The following is an 18,165-nucleotide window of genomic DNA, read 5'->3' as shown; positions in this document are numbered from 1 at the left end:
ATGACCACTTGTCCTAATGATAAGTCAGTTCATGAACACCAGGAGAAAAGATCAGGTGCAAATTTCCCAAAAGTTGTTTCTCTACTGAGTATTTTCATTGGGCCAGTTTCTGTCCCACATTTAGAAAATAGCAAAATGTGAATGTGTAGTTCTTAATTTAAGAGGGAAAATTACTCTTTTCTTGTACCAGTCTTGAGAAGAATGGAGGGAACTTCTTTGTTCATGTCTAGAGCAGACTCTGAGCACTTGGTCTTTATGGCTGTACTTCTGTAAGATTCTAAGTTCTAAGAACTTGCCTTTAGCACTTCTTTTTTCTTTCCAGGCTTCTTATAGTCTTTCTGTGGGACGTGTTTCTAGCAATTCCTTGGGGAGGAATTGGGGGATATGTTCTTGTCTTCTTGGGTTCTGTCTTCTGTCCTTTTCAGTCTATACTCTCATTCACATCAATGGCTCCTGGTCACCCATGCTTCCTAAGGAGTGTAGAGATGAGAACTTAGATTCTAGAGTTTTATATGTCTAGGCTTCAGTCCTGACTAACTGTTTGGCCACAGACAACCTGACTTAGCCTCAGTTTCCTTATCTTTAAAACAGGGGCCAGTAGTATATTTACTATTATGATAAATAATGATAAATTATGATGAATGGGAGAATCTATATAGAGTTCTCAGCAGCATGCTTGGCTCATGGTATGCTGCAAATGGTAGTTGATGTCTTCATCATCTACATGTTGACCCTTCCTTAAACTATATGTGTGTGTGTGTGTGTGTGTGTGTGTGTGTGTTAGTCACTCAGTCGTGCCCGACTCTTTGCGACCCCATGGACTGCAATCCACCAGGTTCCTCTGTCCATGAGATTTTCCAGGCAAGGATACTGGAGTGGGTTGCCATTTCCTTCTGCAGGGGATCTTCCCAACCCAGGGATCGAACCCGGGTCTCCTGCACTGCAGGCAAATTCTTTACCAACTCCTATCTAATTGCACTCTCTAAATCTCTGCCTTGATCCATGGAAATGAATAATTTGGAAATTGGTATTTTCAAAACACAGCTGTGTGTCTCTTTTCTTTCTCTTCCTTCTACCAGTTCTTTCTCCTGTAGTAGTCGCGTTTTCATTTGGTGGTATCATTATTTACCCTGTAACTTTTGCCAGAAATCTGTATGTCATTCTTTCAACCAACCCCCAACCATCCCCTAGCTAATCACTAACTGTTGCTTGTCAGTTTAAGTCTCTCTCAGTTGTATCTACTGATGCATTGGTTTAAGTCTTTATCATCTTATGCTTTGGCTAATGTAATAACTTCCTGAGTGGCCCCCACTCACTCCTCAACCTATTTTCCCTTCTTCTGTCACAGTGGTCTCTGACACATTTCTCCTTTTCCAGCCACTTCTCACCCTCCAATTTTTCATGCCAGCAATACCAAACAGCTTCCTTTCCCCCATCCTTATCTTCCCTTTGGTTAATTGGTGGTTGTTCTTCATGCTTTTCCTACATCTATTGTAGTACATCGCACAATTCATTATAAATGTAATGAAGTTCCTAGGAAGGACACAGGAAGTTCACCCCATTTATTAAAGGTTTCCTTAGATATGTAAGTTTGTTTGTAAGCCTCTGAGAACTTTATATTATAGATGTCACTCTGAAGTTTACATGTAACAGCTTAATGGATTAAGTTCAGTTCAGCTAGATGTAAAATTACAGTTAACATAATCCATGTTGACTTCATTATGTTTGAGACATAAACACAGTTTTTCTTCATTTATATATATATACAAGTCATTTAAAATAATTTATATTATACATATATTTAAAAATTAAGACCTCTTTTGATTAGTGAGATCTTAGGGATGTATCCCTCAGCTGTTACAGTTATTTTTAACTAGGAAATATGTGTATGGAGGAGTGTACAGTGTGTGTGTCTGTGTGCCTGCACATATGTGTATTTTAAAGAATGCTAATAAAATGAAAACCCATGAATCTGTTATCCAAGTTAAGAATAAAATATTACTAAGACCTTTAAAAGCCCCCTGTGTACCCCTTTCTGATCATAACCTCCCTTTCTCCCATAACCATTATCCTGGCTTTTGTACTCAAGATTCCTTTTTATTTTCCTTATAGCTTTACCATCTACGTATGTATCCCTAAACAGTATATTGTTTATTCATTAAAAATGAGTAGTAAGCACAAAGTTAGCTGTGTGAGGAAAGGGCAATAATACCACTATTGTGTGAAGAATCAGAAGGGAAGAGAAGACAAACAGAACCTCTTGTTCAGTCTGGCTTCACATACCTGAGAACATATAGGAGCCCCTGCTAGGAAATCCATTGGCAAGATCCCGAGTAAATCCCCAAACACAGGGCTCTCCACAGGCAGGACATCCATGCTATAGTGCAGGATGGGGTACTGAACATCCAGCTGGAATGCGGTCAGGGGGCATGGGCTGCTCTGCATTTCCTGCTTTTCAGTTCACGGAAGAGGCTTCCCACTCAGCTATTCCTAAGAACACTGCTGTTGAGTGAAGTGAGTCTTCTGCTGATCTGGGCAGCAGAGAGGAGCAGGAATCTCATAAGCCCCTGGTCAGAAAAAGCAAAACAGAGCAATCTGGCCCCAGCTTATGGGGTTCTTCTGTTTTCGAGTTAAAAGGTGGCATTGGGAATCTTTGATGGCTCAGTGCATGGCTGGCAACCTGAGATCTTACTCTCATTCCTGTGTTGAAGGCATTTGCTGTCCCTTGACTATCCTGTTTTTTATTGGTCTGCTCTCTTGTTCTAGCAAACACATCCTACAATAATTTCTTCAGAAAGTATGCATTGCAAATAAGGTACTGAGGTTTTTTGTGTCTGAAAAAAAATTCTTTTTTACTATTATTGATTTTTCTGACTAGATGTAGACTTTAAAGGTTAGAAATAATTTTTCTTCATGGTTCTGAAGGTACTCTACTGTCTTATTGCCTCTAGTGTTGCCATTGAGAGATGGGAAACCACAGCAGTTCCTGTGTATTAACTGTATCATCCTATCCTCCTTGTGCACCCTTACTCCTATTTCTGGAAATCTGAATGTTCTCTGGCCCACAGGGTTCTTAAATTTCATAATGGCATGTGTGAACATGTATCTATTACCTATTTTGCTGAGTACTTTGTGGGTCCTTTTTTTCATTTAAATTTTATATTGGAGAATAGTCGATGTACAATGTTGTTTTAGTTTCAGGCATACAGCAAAGTGATTCAGTTATACATATACATGTAACTATTCTTTTATAAATTATCTCCCCATTTAGATTATTACAGAATGTTGTATAGCATTCCCTGTGCTATACAATAATAGGTCCTTGTTGATTATGTATTTTAATTATAGCAGTGTATACTTGTCAGTCCCAAACTCCCAATCTGTCCCTCCTTCCACTCTTCCCCCTGGTAAACATAAATTCGTACTCTATGTCTATGAATACATATCTGTTTTGTAAATAAGTTCATGTATCATTTTTTTAGATTGCACATAAAAGCAATATCATATGATATTTGTTTTTGTCTTAGTATGACAATCTCTAGGTTCATACGTGTTGCTGCAAAATAGCATTATTTCATTTTTTGTAGCTAAGTAGTATTTCATTGTAGAAATATACCACACCTTCTTTATCCATTCATCTGCTGATGAACATTTAGATTGCGTCCATGTCTTGGCTGTTGTAAATAGCACTGCAATGAACATAGCGGTGCATGTATCCTTTTGAACCATGTATTTCTCTGGTTATATGCCCAGGAGTGGGATTGCTGGATCATATGTTAAGGGACCTCCATACTGTTCTCCATAGCAGCTGTACCAATTTACGTTCCCTCCAACAGGAGTGTTCCCTTCTCTCCACACCCTCTCCAGCATTTACTGTTTATAGGCTTTTTGATAATAGCCATTCTGACAGGTGTGAGGTAATATCTCATTGCATTTCTCTAATAATTAGCAATGTTGAGCATCTTTTCATGTGTCTCTTTTGGCCATCTGTATGTCTTCTTTGGAGAAACATCTGTTTAGGTCTTCTGACTATTTTTTGATTAGGTTGTTTGTTTTTTTGATACTGAGCCATAAGAGCTGTTTATAAATTTTGGAGATTAATCCTTTGTCAGTTGCATCATTTGCAAATATTTTCTCCCATTCTGTGGGCTGCCTTTTATTTTGTTTATGATTTCCTTTGCCGTGCAAAAGCTTTTGAGTTTAATTAGGTCCCATTTGTTTATTTTTGCTTTATTTCCATTACTCTGGGAGGTAGCTCAGAAAAAATGTTGCTGCGATTAATGTCAAAGAGTGTTCTGCCTATGTTTCTCTCTAAGAGTATTATAGTATCTAATCTTATATTTAAGCCTTTAATCCATTTTGAGCTTATTTTTCTGTATGGTGCTAAAGAATGTTTTAATTTCATTTTTTTACAAATAACTGTCTAGTTTTCCCAGCACCATTTATTGAAGAAACTGTCTTTCCTGCATTGTATAATTTGGCTCCCATTGTTGTAGATTAATTGGCCATAAATACATGGATTTATTTCTGGGCTTTCTATCCTGTTCCATTTTATCTATATTTTTGTTTTTGTGCCAGTACTGTACTGTTTTGATGACTGTAGCTTTGTAGTACAGTCTGCAGTCAGCAAGTCTAATTCCCTTTTTCTTTATCAAGATCACTTTTGGTATTTGGGGTTTATGTTTCCATGCAAATTTTCCAATTCTTTTTGTTCTAGTTCAGTGAAAAATGCCACTGGTAATTTGATAGGGATTACATTGAATCTGTAAATTGCCTTGGGTACTATAGCCATTTTGACAATATTGATTCTTCTAATCCAAGAACATGGTATGTCTCTCCATCTATTTGTGTCATCTTTGATTGCTCTCATCACTGTCTTATAATTTTCAGAGTACAGGTCTTTTGTCTTCTTAGGTAGCTTTATTCCTAGGTATTTTACTCTTTTTGATAGGATGGTAAATGGGATTGTTTTCTTGATTTCTCTTTATGATCTTTCTTTGTTAGTGTATAGGAATGCAAGACATTTCTGTGTATTAATTTTGCATCCTGCAAGTTTACCACATTCATTGATGAGCCCTAGTAGTTTCCTGGTAGCGACTTTAGGATTTTCTATGTATAGTATCATATCATGTGCAAGCAGTGATAATTTTACTACTTCTTTTCCAATTTGGATTTCTTTTTCTTCTCTGATTACTGCAGCTTGGACTTCCAAAACTATGGTAAATAAAGGTAGCAAGAATGGACATCCTTGTCTTGTTCCTGATCTTAGGGGAAATGCTTTTAGATTTTCACCTTGAGTATGATGTTAGATGTAGGTTTGTCATATATGACCTTTATTATGTTGAGATATATTCCCTCTATTCCCACTTTCTTTTTTATCATAAATGGGTGTTGAATTTTGTCTAAAGCTTTTTCTGCAGCTATTGAGATGATCACATGGCTTTTATTCTTCAATATGTTGATGTGGTGTATCCCACATTTGATTTGTGGATACTGAAAAATCCTTTCATTCCTGGGAGAAATACCACTTGATCATGTATATATATGATCCTTTTAATGTATTATTGGATTCAGATTGTTAGTATTTTGTGAGGATTTCCATGTCTATATTCATCAGTGATTTGTTGTTCAGTCACTTAGTTGTGTCTGGCTCTTTGCGACTCCAAGGACTGCAGCATACCAAGCTTGCCCATCCTTCGCCATCTCCTGGAGCTTGCTCAAACTCATTTCTATTGAGTTGGTGATGCCATCCAACCATCTCATCCTCTGTCATCCCCTCTCTTCCTGCCTTCAATCTTTACCAGCATTAGTGTCTTTTCTAATGTGTCAGCTCTTTGCATCAGGTGGCCAACGTATTGGTGTTTCAGCTTCAGCATCGGTCCTTCCAGTGAACATTCAGGGTCGATTTCCTTTAGGATTGACTGGTTTGATCTCCTTGCTGTCCAAGAGTCTTCTCCCAACACCACAGTTCAAAAGCATCATCAATGATATTGGCGTTGAGTTTTCTTTTTTGGGTCATCTTTGGTATTCAGGTCATGGTGGCCTCATAGAATGAGTTTCAGAGTATTTATTCCTCTGCAATTTTGTGGAATAGTTGAAGGATAGGTATTAACTCTTCTCTAAATGTTTGATAGAATTTGCCTTTGAAGCCATCCAGTCCTGGACATTTGTTGGAAGCTTTAAAATCACAGTTTCAATTTCAGTGCTTCTGATTGGTCAGTTTGTATTTTCTATTTCTTCTTGGTTCAGTCTTGGGAGAGTATATCTTCAGCCAGTCTGTATCTTTTTATTGGAGCATTTAGTTCATTTACATTTAACGTAGATATCAGTATGTTCTCAGGTGCCTCAATTGTAAAGAATCTGCCGGCCAGTGCAGGAGCCACAGGAGACGTGGGTTTGATCCTGGGTTGGAAAGATCCCCTGGAGGAGGAAATGGCAACCCACTCCAGTATTCTTGCCTGAAAAATCCCATGGACACAGGAACTTGGTCAGCTACAGTCCACAGGGTCGCAGTGAGTCAGACATGGCTGAGTGAGCATACATGCATGTGTTCTTATTGCCATTTTCTTAATTGTTTTGGATTCGTTTTTGTTGATCTTTTTTTCCCCTTTCTCATTTGTTCTTTCTTTTTGTGGTTTGTTGACTAACTTTAGATTTATGTTCAGATTCATTTTTCTTTTTTGTGTGTATATCTATTGTAGATTTTCTGTTTGCTATTACTGTGAGGTTTTGATGTAAATTAAAAAGTATTAGTTGCTCAGTCGTGTCTGACTCTTTGCAACCTATAGACTGTAGCCCACCACGCGCCTCTGTCCATGGGATTCTTCAGGCAAAAAAACTGTAGTGGGTAGCCATTCCCTTCTCCAGGGGATCTTCCTGACCCAGGGATCTAATCTAGGTCTCTTGCATTGCAGACAGATTTTATATATATATATATATATATATATATATATATATATATATATATATATATATATATATACACATACACACACACGTACACAAAGTATCCTGCATTTGTCTTATGCTCTTCTCACTGTTGCTTGGTTTTATATCTTATTTGTATGCAGATGATTTCCTACCTTTACTTTATGTTTTCCTTTTCTGGGGATCTTTTCCATTCATAATTTTCTTGTTTTTAGTAGTGGCCTTTTCTTTTACACTTAGAGAATTTCCTTTAGTGTTTGTTGCAAAACTTGTCTGATGGTGCTGAATTCTCTTAGCTTTTGGTTGTCCATAAAGCTTTTGATTTGTCCATTCAGTCTGAATGAAAGCTTTGCTAGGTAGAGTATCCTTGGTTGTAGGTTTTTCCCTTTCATAACTTTAAATATATTGTGCCACTTCCTTCTGACCTACAGAGTTTCAACTGAGACATCAGCTGATAACCTTAGAGAGTTCCCTTGTATATTATTTTTTGCTTTTCCACGTGGTGGTTCCTTTCAATTTGAGCAACTCAGGATTAAGGTCTGGGAAATTTTCTTGGCTTATTTGAGTTCCTCCTCTCCATTTTCTTTGTTCTTTTGGCTCTACTTTCTGGGAAATTTCCTCAACTTTTTCTGACAGCCCTTCTGTTGAGTTTTAAATTTCTTCATATGCTTGTTTTTCAAGAGCCCTGTTCTTGTTTTCTGAAAGTTCCATTTTTGTTTCATAGTTATGTTTCCAAGGATATTAATGGTATTAATAGTTGGAAGTTTTTTTCTTGTTTAGTCTGTTTCCTCTAAGTTCCTTTTTCTGTTTTGATCTCTGTCATCCAAATTGGAGACTCTTCTCCAGGTATCTTGGGAGATTGGTTGCCTATTCATGAGTAGAAATAGGGCAGGGGTTCTTTAGGGACATTTGACAATGTTTAGAGATATTTTTGATTGGCAAAACTGGCTGAGGGGGTGCTACTGGCATTTCCAGGTAGAGGCTAGAGGTGATGTTAGGCCCCCTACAATGCACAGGACATCCTTGCACAGCAAAGAACTATTTAGCCCAAAACGTGATCAATGCTGTGGTTGGAAAGTTGATTGAAAACTGTGAACTTGTGGCAGAACTTGCTGACTTTGGTTTCAAGAATTTGATCTGGTTGAGTGGTTTGAGCAACATAATGTCATTATCTTTAGGTCTCTCCTTCTGGCCTCGTCACATATTCAATAGAAAATCTTTCTCTGCTGCCTGAAGGGTAAAGAGCTAGCTTTTAATATCTCCCTCTCCCCCAGTGAATGGGAAAAGAAGATGGGCTGTCTACATTGATTTTGTGTGTGATCACATAATCCCTTTGTTTTTTTATATAGTGTCCACTTCCTCAGCTGCCTGTGTCACCAGTTCTATGACCCTATGTTTTACCCTCTTCAGTGAATTGCCCTCTGTGAGGTTAAGGTAGGGCATTTACCCAGTGGCATGGAATAGAGGAGGAGTATCTGAGATTCTTTAAAAAAAAAAAATTATTCATTTATTTAGCTATGCCAAGTCTTAGTTACAGTATGTGGGATCTAGTTCCCTGATCAAGGATCAAACTCAGGACACCTGCATTGGGAGTGTGGAGTCTTAGCCACTAAAAAGAAAGTGAAGTCGTTCAGTCGTGTCTGACTCTTTGCGACCCCATGGACTGTAGCCTGCCAGGATCCTCCATCCATGGGATTTTCCAGGCAAGAATACTAGAGTGGGTTGCCATTTCTTTCTCCAGGAGATCTTCCTGACCCAGAGATTGAACCCAGGTCTCCCACACTGTAGGCAGACACTTTACCATCTGAGCCACCAGGGAAGTCACTGAACCACCAGGGAAGTCCCAGATCTAAGACGTTTAACTACTTCTCTAATAGATTTCATTCAAACCTTGTTAGTTTAGCCCCACCCTCTCTTTCTCAGAGTTCAGATACTTCTTGAGAATTCTGTAGTGTAAATGAATGTGGTTCTGAACTATTATTTTCTCCTTGCAATTCAGGCTTCCTACAAATGCTAAGCCAGTTACCATTACTCCATCTGATTTCTGGCTTCCAAAATGTAATTATTAATTACTATTGTTTTCTCTCATTCTCACAGTCCTTTAAAACTTGGAAGTTATCCAAAAGGTGTAGTGAATTGAAGAATACTATACAAATATATATATAAATAGAGTCCCAAGGGTTTATGTGTGGACAAAAACCAATTATGCTAAACATTTCCTGAAATTGCTTGCTATTGTCAGGATAAGTCATCACAAGTAAGACATCCACCTTGAGAATGAAAACATTTGTGGGAGCGCAGACTCACATTGTTGTATTGTCTTCTCACAGAGGAAAATCTTTGAACAGTTTTGATTATCAAAAGGTCCTTTTTGTATAGGGTGCTGAAAGGTACATTATTACCATTTCTTTTTGTTTCAGTTTAGCTTTATTAGATTGCTTGATGAGAGATATGAAACTGAGAAATAATTGATGTCCTGATGACTGCAGGATAAAATAACTGATTCATATGATCTCAGAGAAATGTTTAAGTCTAGGTTAGATTATATTCTTTTGCCTGTCCTCTGATTGCAAGAATAAAGACAAACAAACTTTAAGGCAAGAAGTATCACAAATGTCCTACTATACATGAAGAACTTTTTGCTGTCTTCTGATTATTCTTGCCTGGAGAATCCCCATGGAGAGAAGAGCCTGGGAGCTCCAGTCCATAGGGTTGCACTGAGTTGGACAGGACTGAAGCGACTTAGCACACACACACATCCAGGTGTACTTTTTTCTACCTGTAAAAATCAGTGAGAGTGTTTTGTTTCCTGAGAAGGCGGGAAATTCATACATGTATACACATACATGTGTGTGTGTTTAATAAATTATGTAGTCTTCAAAAAATTATGCTAGCCTTCAAATAAACTAATTGTGATTGAATTCTATATTAATCAGTAGTTGATTCAAGCATGTTGGATTAACTTTAGTTCAGAAACTTATTTTATAACTATTAACAATTTATTGACCAGAGATATATTAGTTTGTCTTTTGTTGCCCAAACATTATTGACCAGAGACGTTTCAATATTAACTTACATAACAAATTGTCAGCTACAGGTGTTAGTTTCTGCCAGAATCCCCTGGTCAATAATGTGTCATAAGGAACCAAGTGCATATTTGTGTTTTTAATGCCTGGGCCTGGGCATTGTTATTTTATCAATCATCCCAGTTGCTTCAATTGTATGGCCAGAATCGAAAGCCATCAATTTCAATTGAGGAGAGAACTGGGTAAGAATGTCTGGACCAGTGGTTCTGCTAGTAGAAATTACTTTCTTTCTATGGCGACTTAGAATAATTCTAATTTGAAGTTTGAGGAGGACGAAGGATTTCTCTGTGACTTCAGTTGAGACTGGAGAGGCTGCTGGAAATTAAATAATGCAGGTCTTACTCTTCATGAAGTGTCTATTCAAGTCTTTTGCCCAGATTTCCTAGGAGCATATCTTCTTATTTAAGGATTATTTATTTTGGCTCTTGACTAAGTATATGTGTTGCAAATACCTTGTCTCTGTGGGATTTTAAGCAGAAACATACCATCAGGTTTTCATTTTTAAAGCATCACCACAATAACGATGGGAGAAACAAGTTTTCATTGGTCCCAGTAGAAATTGGTAGTAGCTTAGACTAGGTTGGGGCTTCCCTGGTGGCTCAGATGGTAAAGCGTCTGCCCGCAATGTGGGAGACCTGGGTTCAATTTCTGGGTCGGGAAGATCCCCTGGAGAAGGAAATGGCACCCCACTCCAGCACTCTTGCCTGGAAAATCCCATGGACGGAGGAGCCTGATAGACTACAGTCCATGGGGTCTCAAAGAGTCGGACACGACTGAGCGACTTCACTTAGACTAGGTTATGAGACATGGAGAGAAGTGGACTGGATTAAGAGATATTTGAGATAAACTCAGTAGGACTTGTTAGTGAAGATTAGATAAGTGATGGCTAAGATGAGAGAATGATTTAAGTATCTGGTTCAAAAGGTAAAAGTTACATACACTACCACTGTGAACATTTTCTTATTTTATTTAAGATGTTGATAATGTGTAGAGAAAATTACAAAGATTATTTCCCTGGAATAGAATACTATCTCAAATTTTTTTTAAGTGATTTTGAAATGTAAATTTGTTTCTTATTTTTATGGCTTAGTAAGTTCAAATAATTACCTCATAAATGATAGGAAACTATTTTCAAAATTATGTTCAATTATATCTTGAAAACTATGGCTATAGCAGAAAATGAAATATGAATAAGATATTAAAGGGAAATAGGAACTTAAGAAAATCAGCAAATTAAACTTGGCTTTTATTTATTTTTATTTTAGGGGTCCCTTCAGTGTTGTACGACGATGCATCAACAGAGAAACTGGGCAACAATTTGCTGTAAAAATTGTTGATGTAGCCAAGTTCACATCAAGTCCAGGGTTAAGTACAGAAGGTAAGAGATGGATTTCAAGTAAGTTATTTGATGTCTGGCTTTATTTCATCTTCAATCCATCTATCAACCTAACCTTCATCTGGGGGTGGGGAAGTGGAGGGTATAATATAGTGGGAAGTGGGTGGAGACAGTTTAAATTCCATTGTAGTTTTCTGGAATTCTAGAACATGGTATTTGAAAGATAGCTAGAGTGATTAACAAAGTTATGAAATCATCTAGGATTGCTATTGGCCTATGTTTTTTTACTAGGAAGAAAGTAAAATGTGAAAATATATTTTGTAGAATCTAACTTGGAGTCCTATAGTATGGAGCATGGAATGGGAAGAGTGAGAAGGGAAATAACGGTACAAATGTAATCACTGAAGATTCAAAACAAACTCATCTGAGTTCCCTTAAAGTCTGTAACTTATTACCTTAGGATTGTGATCCAACAGAACTAAAAGACTAATACATCACATTTTGCTTAAGTCATTTATGGTGTATGTGTGAAAATTTGAAAGATCTGTACTGTTTGGACTTGCAGGACTCAAAATCTTGTTTTAAAACATTGATACGGTTAACCATGTTTATGTATAAATGTTTATAGACAATATATAAGCATTAAAATTTTTTAATGCTTATAAACCATGGTTTCATGTAGCCACGCTTCACATATGGTCATATTTCAGATGGCACAATTATATTATTAACTTTTCTAATTACCCTGTCTTCTAACTTTAGACTTTTTCACGATCCAGTAGAAGACATGTCCTTCTTAACTCTTTTCCTTCTTAATCTCAAGAGCAATACAGTTAATAGTTTAAATTGGAAAAGCTAAAGCAGAGTAGCCTTTTTATATTTTATCCAGTTATCTTACTTTAACAAGTAGAAGCCCACATACTATGAGCTCCAAGTTAATCTATTCCTTCAGATATTTTTTCAGTATCCTTAGTTTTAAATACTTTATTGAAACCTTTTGAATTATTCCTACTGTTTGTGGAAGATTCTGCAAGTTGTTATTCACAAAGGATAACAGGTGTTTTAGTGCTTTAATCTTTAAATTCTTGTATTTAGGGATTTTACATTTTATGGTTTCATATTCTGGAGCTGGCTATTTTGAATACAAATTATTTTATAAACTTAGCAGAATTTGAAATTTACTTCTAATCAGGTTTTACCACTACATTTCCTAAAACTTTTAAACTGCACTTTAATATACTGTATTTAATTTTCTGTACCTTAGATACCAATTAAAAACAAACTTCATGAATACTTAGGTAATTTTGTATAAACCTAGTTCAGTAAATATGTAGATGTGTTGAATATTTCTTCTTTGATAATGTTGATGAATTTAGTAAGATTCCTGTTTAAAATCAAAGTCTTGATCAATGACTCCATATGCCTATGTTATGTTGATTTTGTTTATTATTATACCTAATTTTGAATCTACAGTCTAAAGACATTTTTTATGAGGACAATTAATTACTTTCTCAGTTGGCTGAGGTTCTTATTGACAGATTTCATTAACAGGGAGCTATAGACCCAGCCTGCCAGACTGAATTTCTTTTACTGTCACCTAGCCAGGGAGTCAAATACCAAACTTAAAAAGCTGGGGTTGATATATCATCCATGTCTCTGAGGTTGTCTTGTGTGATTCACTTGTTGGTGCTTTGGCATTGGTTTGAGTATACAAATGTCTTTGAGAACATTTCTGAAGACAAGGCTGGGTCAATCCATTGATCTTATGTGATAGGGTCACAACCTATAGATATAAAATGGTATCCAGTTGAATTCTACATATTATGCATGACTATATCTTGTTTTGATAAAAGTTCGACATTATTCAAATAAAAATCTGCAATTGTTCCTTTATATTTATGGCACCAAAATGTAGTTTTTCCATCTTCTTTAACACAGTGACATTCATAATGATGAAGAAACAATAAAAATTTCATCTCCAACCCACTCCAAAGTTTATCTTTTAAAAAATTTTTTCCGTGGAGCTACTTTACCCTCTATTGGTTATTTTTATACTAGCTTGGAGAAGGAAATGGCAACTCACTCCAGTATTCTTGCCTGGAGAATCCCATGGACAAAGGAGTTTGGTGGGCTATAGTCCGTGGGGTCGCAAAGAGTCGGACACGAATGAGCGACTAACACACACACACACACACACACACACACACACACTTAAATTTAATGTGGACACATTTTAAGATGTATAATAAATAATTATTTATTTTATTATATAAAACATCTTTGAACAATATTCTCCACCCCTTACTTTTTTCAACGCTCTTCAGTCACTACAGGCAAAACATATTTGCCCTTCCAGTCCATTAAAATTGTTACTGTCCAATAATGACCTTATTCATGGCTAAGGGTAGGAGATTTTGTATTAAGAAGAAACATATTTTGCAGTGAAATTTGAAACACAGTAAAAAGGAACCTGTATGTTCAAACAAAAATATCTAGAAATCTATATTTACTGTTATTTCTCATCTAATGAAGCCTGTTTCTCAAGCAACAGATAATTTTAAGTCAATTTTATTCTTTTCTTTTTTATTACATTTTTTGTGGCTTATTTAATCTCTGTCATTGCCTCAATATTTTTTCCTGTTAGTGTTTGTATTCAAATACTTTATTGAGTAAAATAGGTTTCATAAAGGGTCACCTGGGAATAAAAAGTATGCTGTTTATTTGCCTAGGTCATTATGATACATAGATAAAAAGAGTTCAGTTCAGTCGCTCAATAGTGTCTGACTCTTTGCGACCCCATGAATCATAGCACGCCAGGCCTCCCTGTCCATCACCAACTCCCGGAGTTCACTCAAACTCACGTCCATCGAGTCAGTGATGCCATCCAGCTATCTCACCCTCTGTCGTCCCCTTCTCCTCCTGCCCCCAATCCCTCCCAGCATCAGGATCTTTTCCAATGAGTCAGCTCTTCACATGAGGTGGCCAAAGTATTGGAGTTTCAGCTTTAGCATCAGTCCTTAAAATGAACACCCAGGACTGGTCTCCTTCAGAATGGACTGGTTGGATCTCCTTGCAGTCCAAGGGACTCTCAAGAGTCTTCTCCAACACCACAGTTCAAAAGCATCAATTCTTAGGCGCTCAGCTTTCTTCACAGTCCAACTCTCACATCCATACATGACCACTGGAAAAACCATAGCCTTGACTAGATGGACCTTTGTTGACAAGGTAATATCTCTGCTTTTGAATATGCTATCTAGGTTGGTCATAACTTTCCTTCCAAGGAGTAAGGTCTTTTAATTTCATGGCTGCAGTCACCATCTGCAGTGATTTTGGAGCCCAAAAAAATTAAATCTGACACTATTTCCCCATCTATTTCCCATGAAGTGATGGGACCAGATGCCATGATCTTCATTTTCTGAATGTTGAGCTTTAAGCCAACTTTTTTACTCTCCTCCTTCACTTTCATCAAGAGGCTTTTTAGCACCTATTTTTTTAATTACTAGAATATAGTTGATATACAATGTTGTGTTGATTTCTGCTATACACCAAACTGTATTCAGTTATACATATGCAAATATCCACTCTTTCAGATTCTTTTCCCATACAAGTCATTGCAGAGTACTGAGAAGAGTTTCCTGTGCTATATACAGCAGGTCCTTATTAGTTATCTATCTTAAGAGCATCTGTTCTTAAGAGACTTGCAATTTAATAGTCCCCAATCATTGTTTCTAATATTTTTATAAGAAAAAAATGAGTAATAAATTCTAAATATATAATTTACAAATTAGCTTTTGAAATGAAATATGTATAGTAATTAGAGACCACCTATATATGTTTTATGGAGAAGGCAATGGCAACCCACTCCAATACTCTTGCCTGGAAAACCCCATGGATGAGGAGCCTGGTAGGCTGCAGTCCATGGGGTCGCTAAGAGTCAGACATGACTGAGCGACTTTGCTTTCACTTTTCCTTTCATGCATTGGAGAAGGAAATGGAAACCCACTCCAGTGTTCTTGCCTGGAGAATCCCAGGGACGGGGGAGTCTGGTGGGCTTCCGTCTATGGGGTCATACAGAGTCGGACACAACTGAAGCGACTTAGCAGCAGCAGCATATATGTTTTAATATTTTACATTCTCATTGCTCTATTGAAGATAAGATATTATAATTATTTGAATATCTGTTCTGTATTTTCCCATTAAAATCATAATTTTTTTCCATAGGGGATCTTAACTTATAGGCTGCAGAATATCCAAGAAACCCTTAAATTGTAAGGGTTTTATATATATTCATATACATATATTCATTTTCCTAGAAAGTCTAAGTTCTTATTAGATTCCTAAAAGCATATTATTCCTAAATGGTTAAGAAGTTATTATTTCACATGTATGAAAAAGTGAAGTTGATGTTTAGGAGCATGAGATGAAAAAGAAGCTTATATTAAATGAAAGCTGAGTGAATTTATATTAGGATTGGAGGATATTTTCCTACTTAAATACATACCCCTATTAATGAAATCCATTTTTTATTATCTTAGCACGTATTTTAATTGATAGTTTATCTCTTACTCTGCTAATCCACCAATTTAAAGTTTACTTTTTTGTGTATTTGTACAACTTCTTTATCCACTCATCTTTCAGTGGACATCCAAGTTGCTTCTGTATCCTGGCAGTTATAAATAGTGCTGCAGTGAACGTTGCGGTACATGTGTCAGTTTGAATCATGGTTTTCTCGGGGTATATTCCCAGTAGTGGGATTACTGGGTCATATGGTAGTTCTATCTTTAGTTTTTTAAGGAACCTCCATAATGTTCTCCATAGTGGCTGTATCAATTTATATTCCTTTCAACAGTGGAGAGGGTTCCCTTTTCTCCACACCCTCTCCAGCATTTATTGTTTGTAACTTTCTTGAAGTATAGCTGATTTAAATGTTGTGTTGATTCAGTTATACATATATATTCTTTTTCATATTATTTTTCATTGTGGTTTATCACAGGAAATTGAATATAGGTCCCTGTGCTCTACAGTAGGACCTTGGTTGTTTATCCCTTGTATGTATAATAGTTTGCATCTACTAATCCTAAATTCCCAATCCTTTCCTCCCCAACTCCCTCCCCCTTGGCCACCACAAGTCTGTTCTCTATGTCTGTTGGACTGTTCTATAGATAAGTTCATTTGAGTCATATTCTAGATCCCACATATAAATGTTAACATATGGTATTTGTCTTTCTTCTTTCTGAGTGATTTCACTTAGCATGATGATCTCTTAAATCCATCCATGTTGCTGCAAATGGCTAATATCCCATTGTATATATATATCACATCTTCTTTATCCATTCATCTGTCAATGGATATTTAGGTTACTTACATGTCCTGGCTATTTTAAATAGTGCTGCTATCAACATAGGAATGCATGTATTTTTTGAAATTATAGTTTTGTCTAGATATATGCCAAGGAATGGGATTGCTGGATCATACGGCAACTATATTTTTAGTTTTTTGTGGGACCTCCATACTGTTTTCCATAATGGTCCAGCTTGTTTACATTCCCACCAGTAGTGTAAGAGCTTCCCTTTTCTGCACACCTTCTCCAACATTTATTATTTGTAGACTTTTTAATGATGGCCATTATGACTCATGTGAAGTGGTATCTCACTGTAGTTTTGATTTGGATTTCTCTAATAATTAGCAGTGAGTTACATCTTTTCATGTGTTTATTGACCATCTGCATGTCTTCTCTGAAAAAAATGTCCGTTTACATCTTCTGCCCATTTTTTGATTGGGGTTTTTTTTTTTAATTTATAACTCAACTGTTTGTATATTTTGTAAATTAAGCCCTTGTCTGTTACACTGTTTGCAAATATTTTCTCTCAGTCTGTTAGCTGTCTTCTCATTTTGTTTATGGTTTTCTTTGCTTTGGAAACAGAGACACACTTTAGATACAAAGGCACCACTAGGTTGAGAATAAATGAATAGAAAAAGGTATACCATGCAAACAGTAACCAAAAGAGAGCTAGTGTGGCTGTAATAATATCAGATAAAATAGACTTTAAAACAGAAATTGTTACTTAGAGATAAAGGATATTTTATAATGATAAAATGGTTTGTTCATCTTGAAGATACAATAGTTATAAACATATATGCACCTAACAGCAGAGCCCCAAATTATATAGAACAAAACCAGGCAGCACTGAAGGGAGAAATAGAAATTTTAGCAATAATAGTTGGAGACTTCATTGACTAATTTGCAGTTATCAATATAACAACTAGATAGAGGATCAATAAAAGAGAAGACTTGAATAACACTAACCAACTAGAGCTGATAGACACCTATAGAACATTTCAACCAACAACAGGAGAATAAACATTCTTATTAGTACACATAGAACATTATATAGTATAAATGCTAGCACATCAAATATGTATTAATAAAATTTAAAGGATTGAAATCATATATAGTCTTTGACCGCAAAGGAATGATATTAGGAATCAGTAACAGAAGGAAATTTGGGGAAAACACGATTACATGGAAATTGAACCTCACACTGTCAAATAGCCAATGAGTCAAAGAAAAAATTGAAATACTTTGAGGTAAATGAAAATGGAAACACAACATGCAAAATTTTGTGGGAAATTTTTTTATAAATGCCTATATTGAACAGAAGATCAGTAACCTAACTTTTCACTTCAAGAAACTAGAAATCTGGACCCAAAGCAGGCAGAAATAGGGAATAATCGAGATTAGAAGATAAATAAATGGAAGAACAGAAAACAATAGAGAAAATCAATGAAACTAAAAGTTCTTTAAAAAGACACCCC

General features: G+C 36.3%; 1 protein-coding gene across 4 annotated transcripts in view; it reads left to right on the top strand.

Moving 5' to 3' along the window:
- The window catches only part of CASK (calcium/calmodulin dependent serine protein kinase), a 382,943-nt gene that overhangs the window by 76,803 nt on the left and 287,975 nt on the right, over positions 1–18,165 (top strand). For all 4 annotated transcript variants that reach the window (XM_070291515.1, XM_070291514.1, XM_070291513.1 and 1 more), the window contains exon 2: positions 11,279–11,391. In XM_070291515.1, coding sequence (XP_070147616.1) covers positions 11,279–11,391 — 113 coding nt within the window. The remainder of the gene's footprint in view (positions 1–11,278; positions 11,392–18,165) is intronic.

This window comes from Ovis canadensis, chromosome X (assembly GCF_042477335.2).
Source record: "Ovis canadensis isolate MfBH-ARS-UI-01 breed Bighorn chromosome X, ARS-UI_OviCan_v2, whole genome shotgun sequence".
NCBI classification, from domain to species: domain Eukaryota; kingdom Metazoa; phylum Chordata; class Mammalia; order Artiodactyla; family Bovidae; genus Ovis; species Ovis canadensis.
The sequence above is the reverse complement of the archived record's forward strand: the minus strand, read 5'-3'. Positions and strand labels throughout refer to the sequence as shown.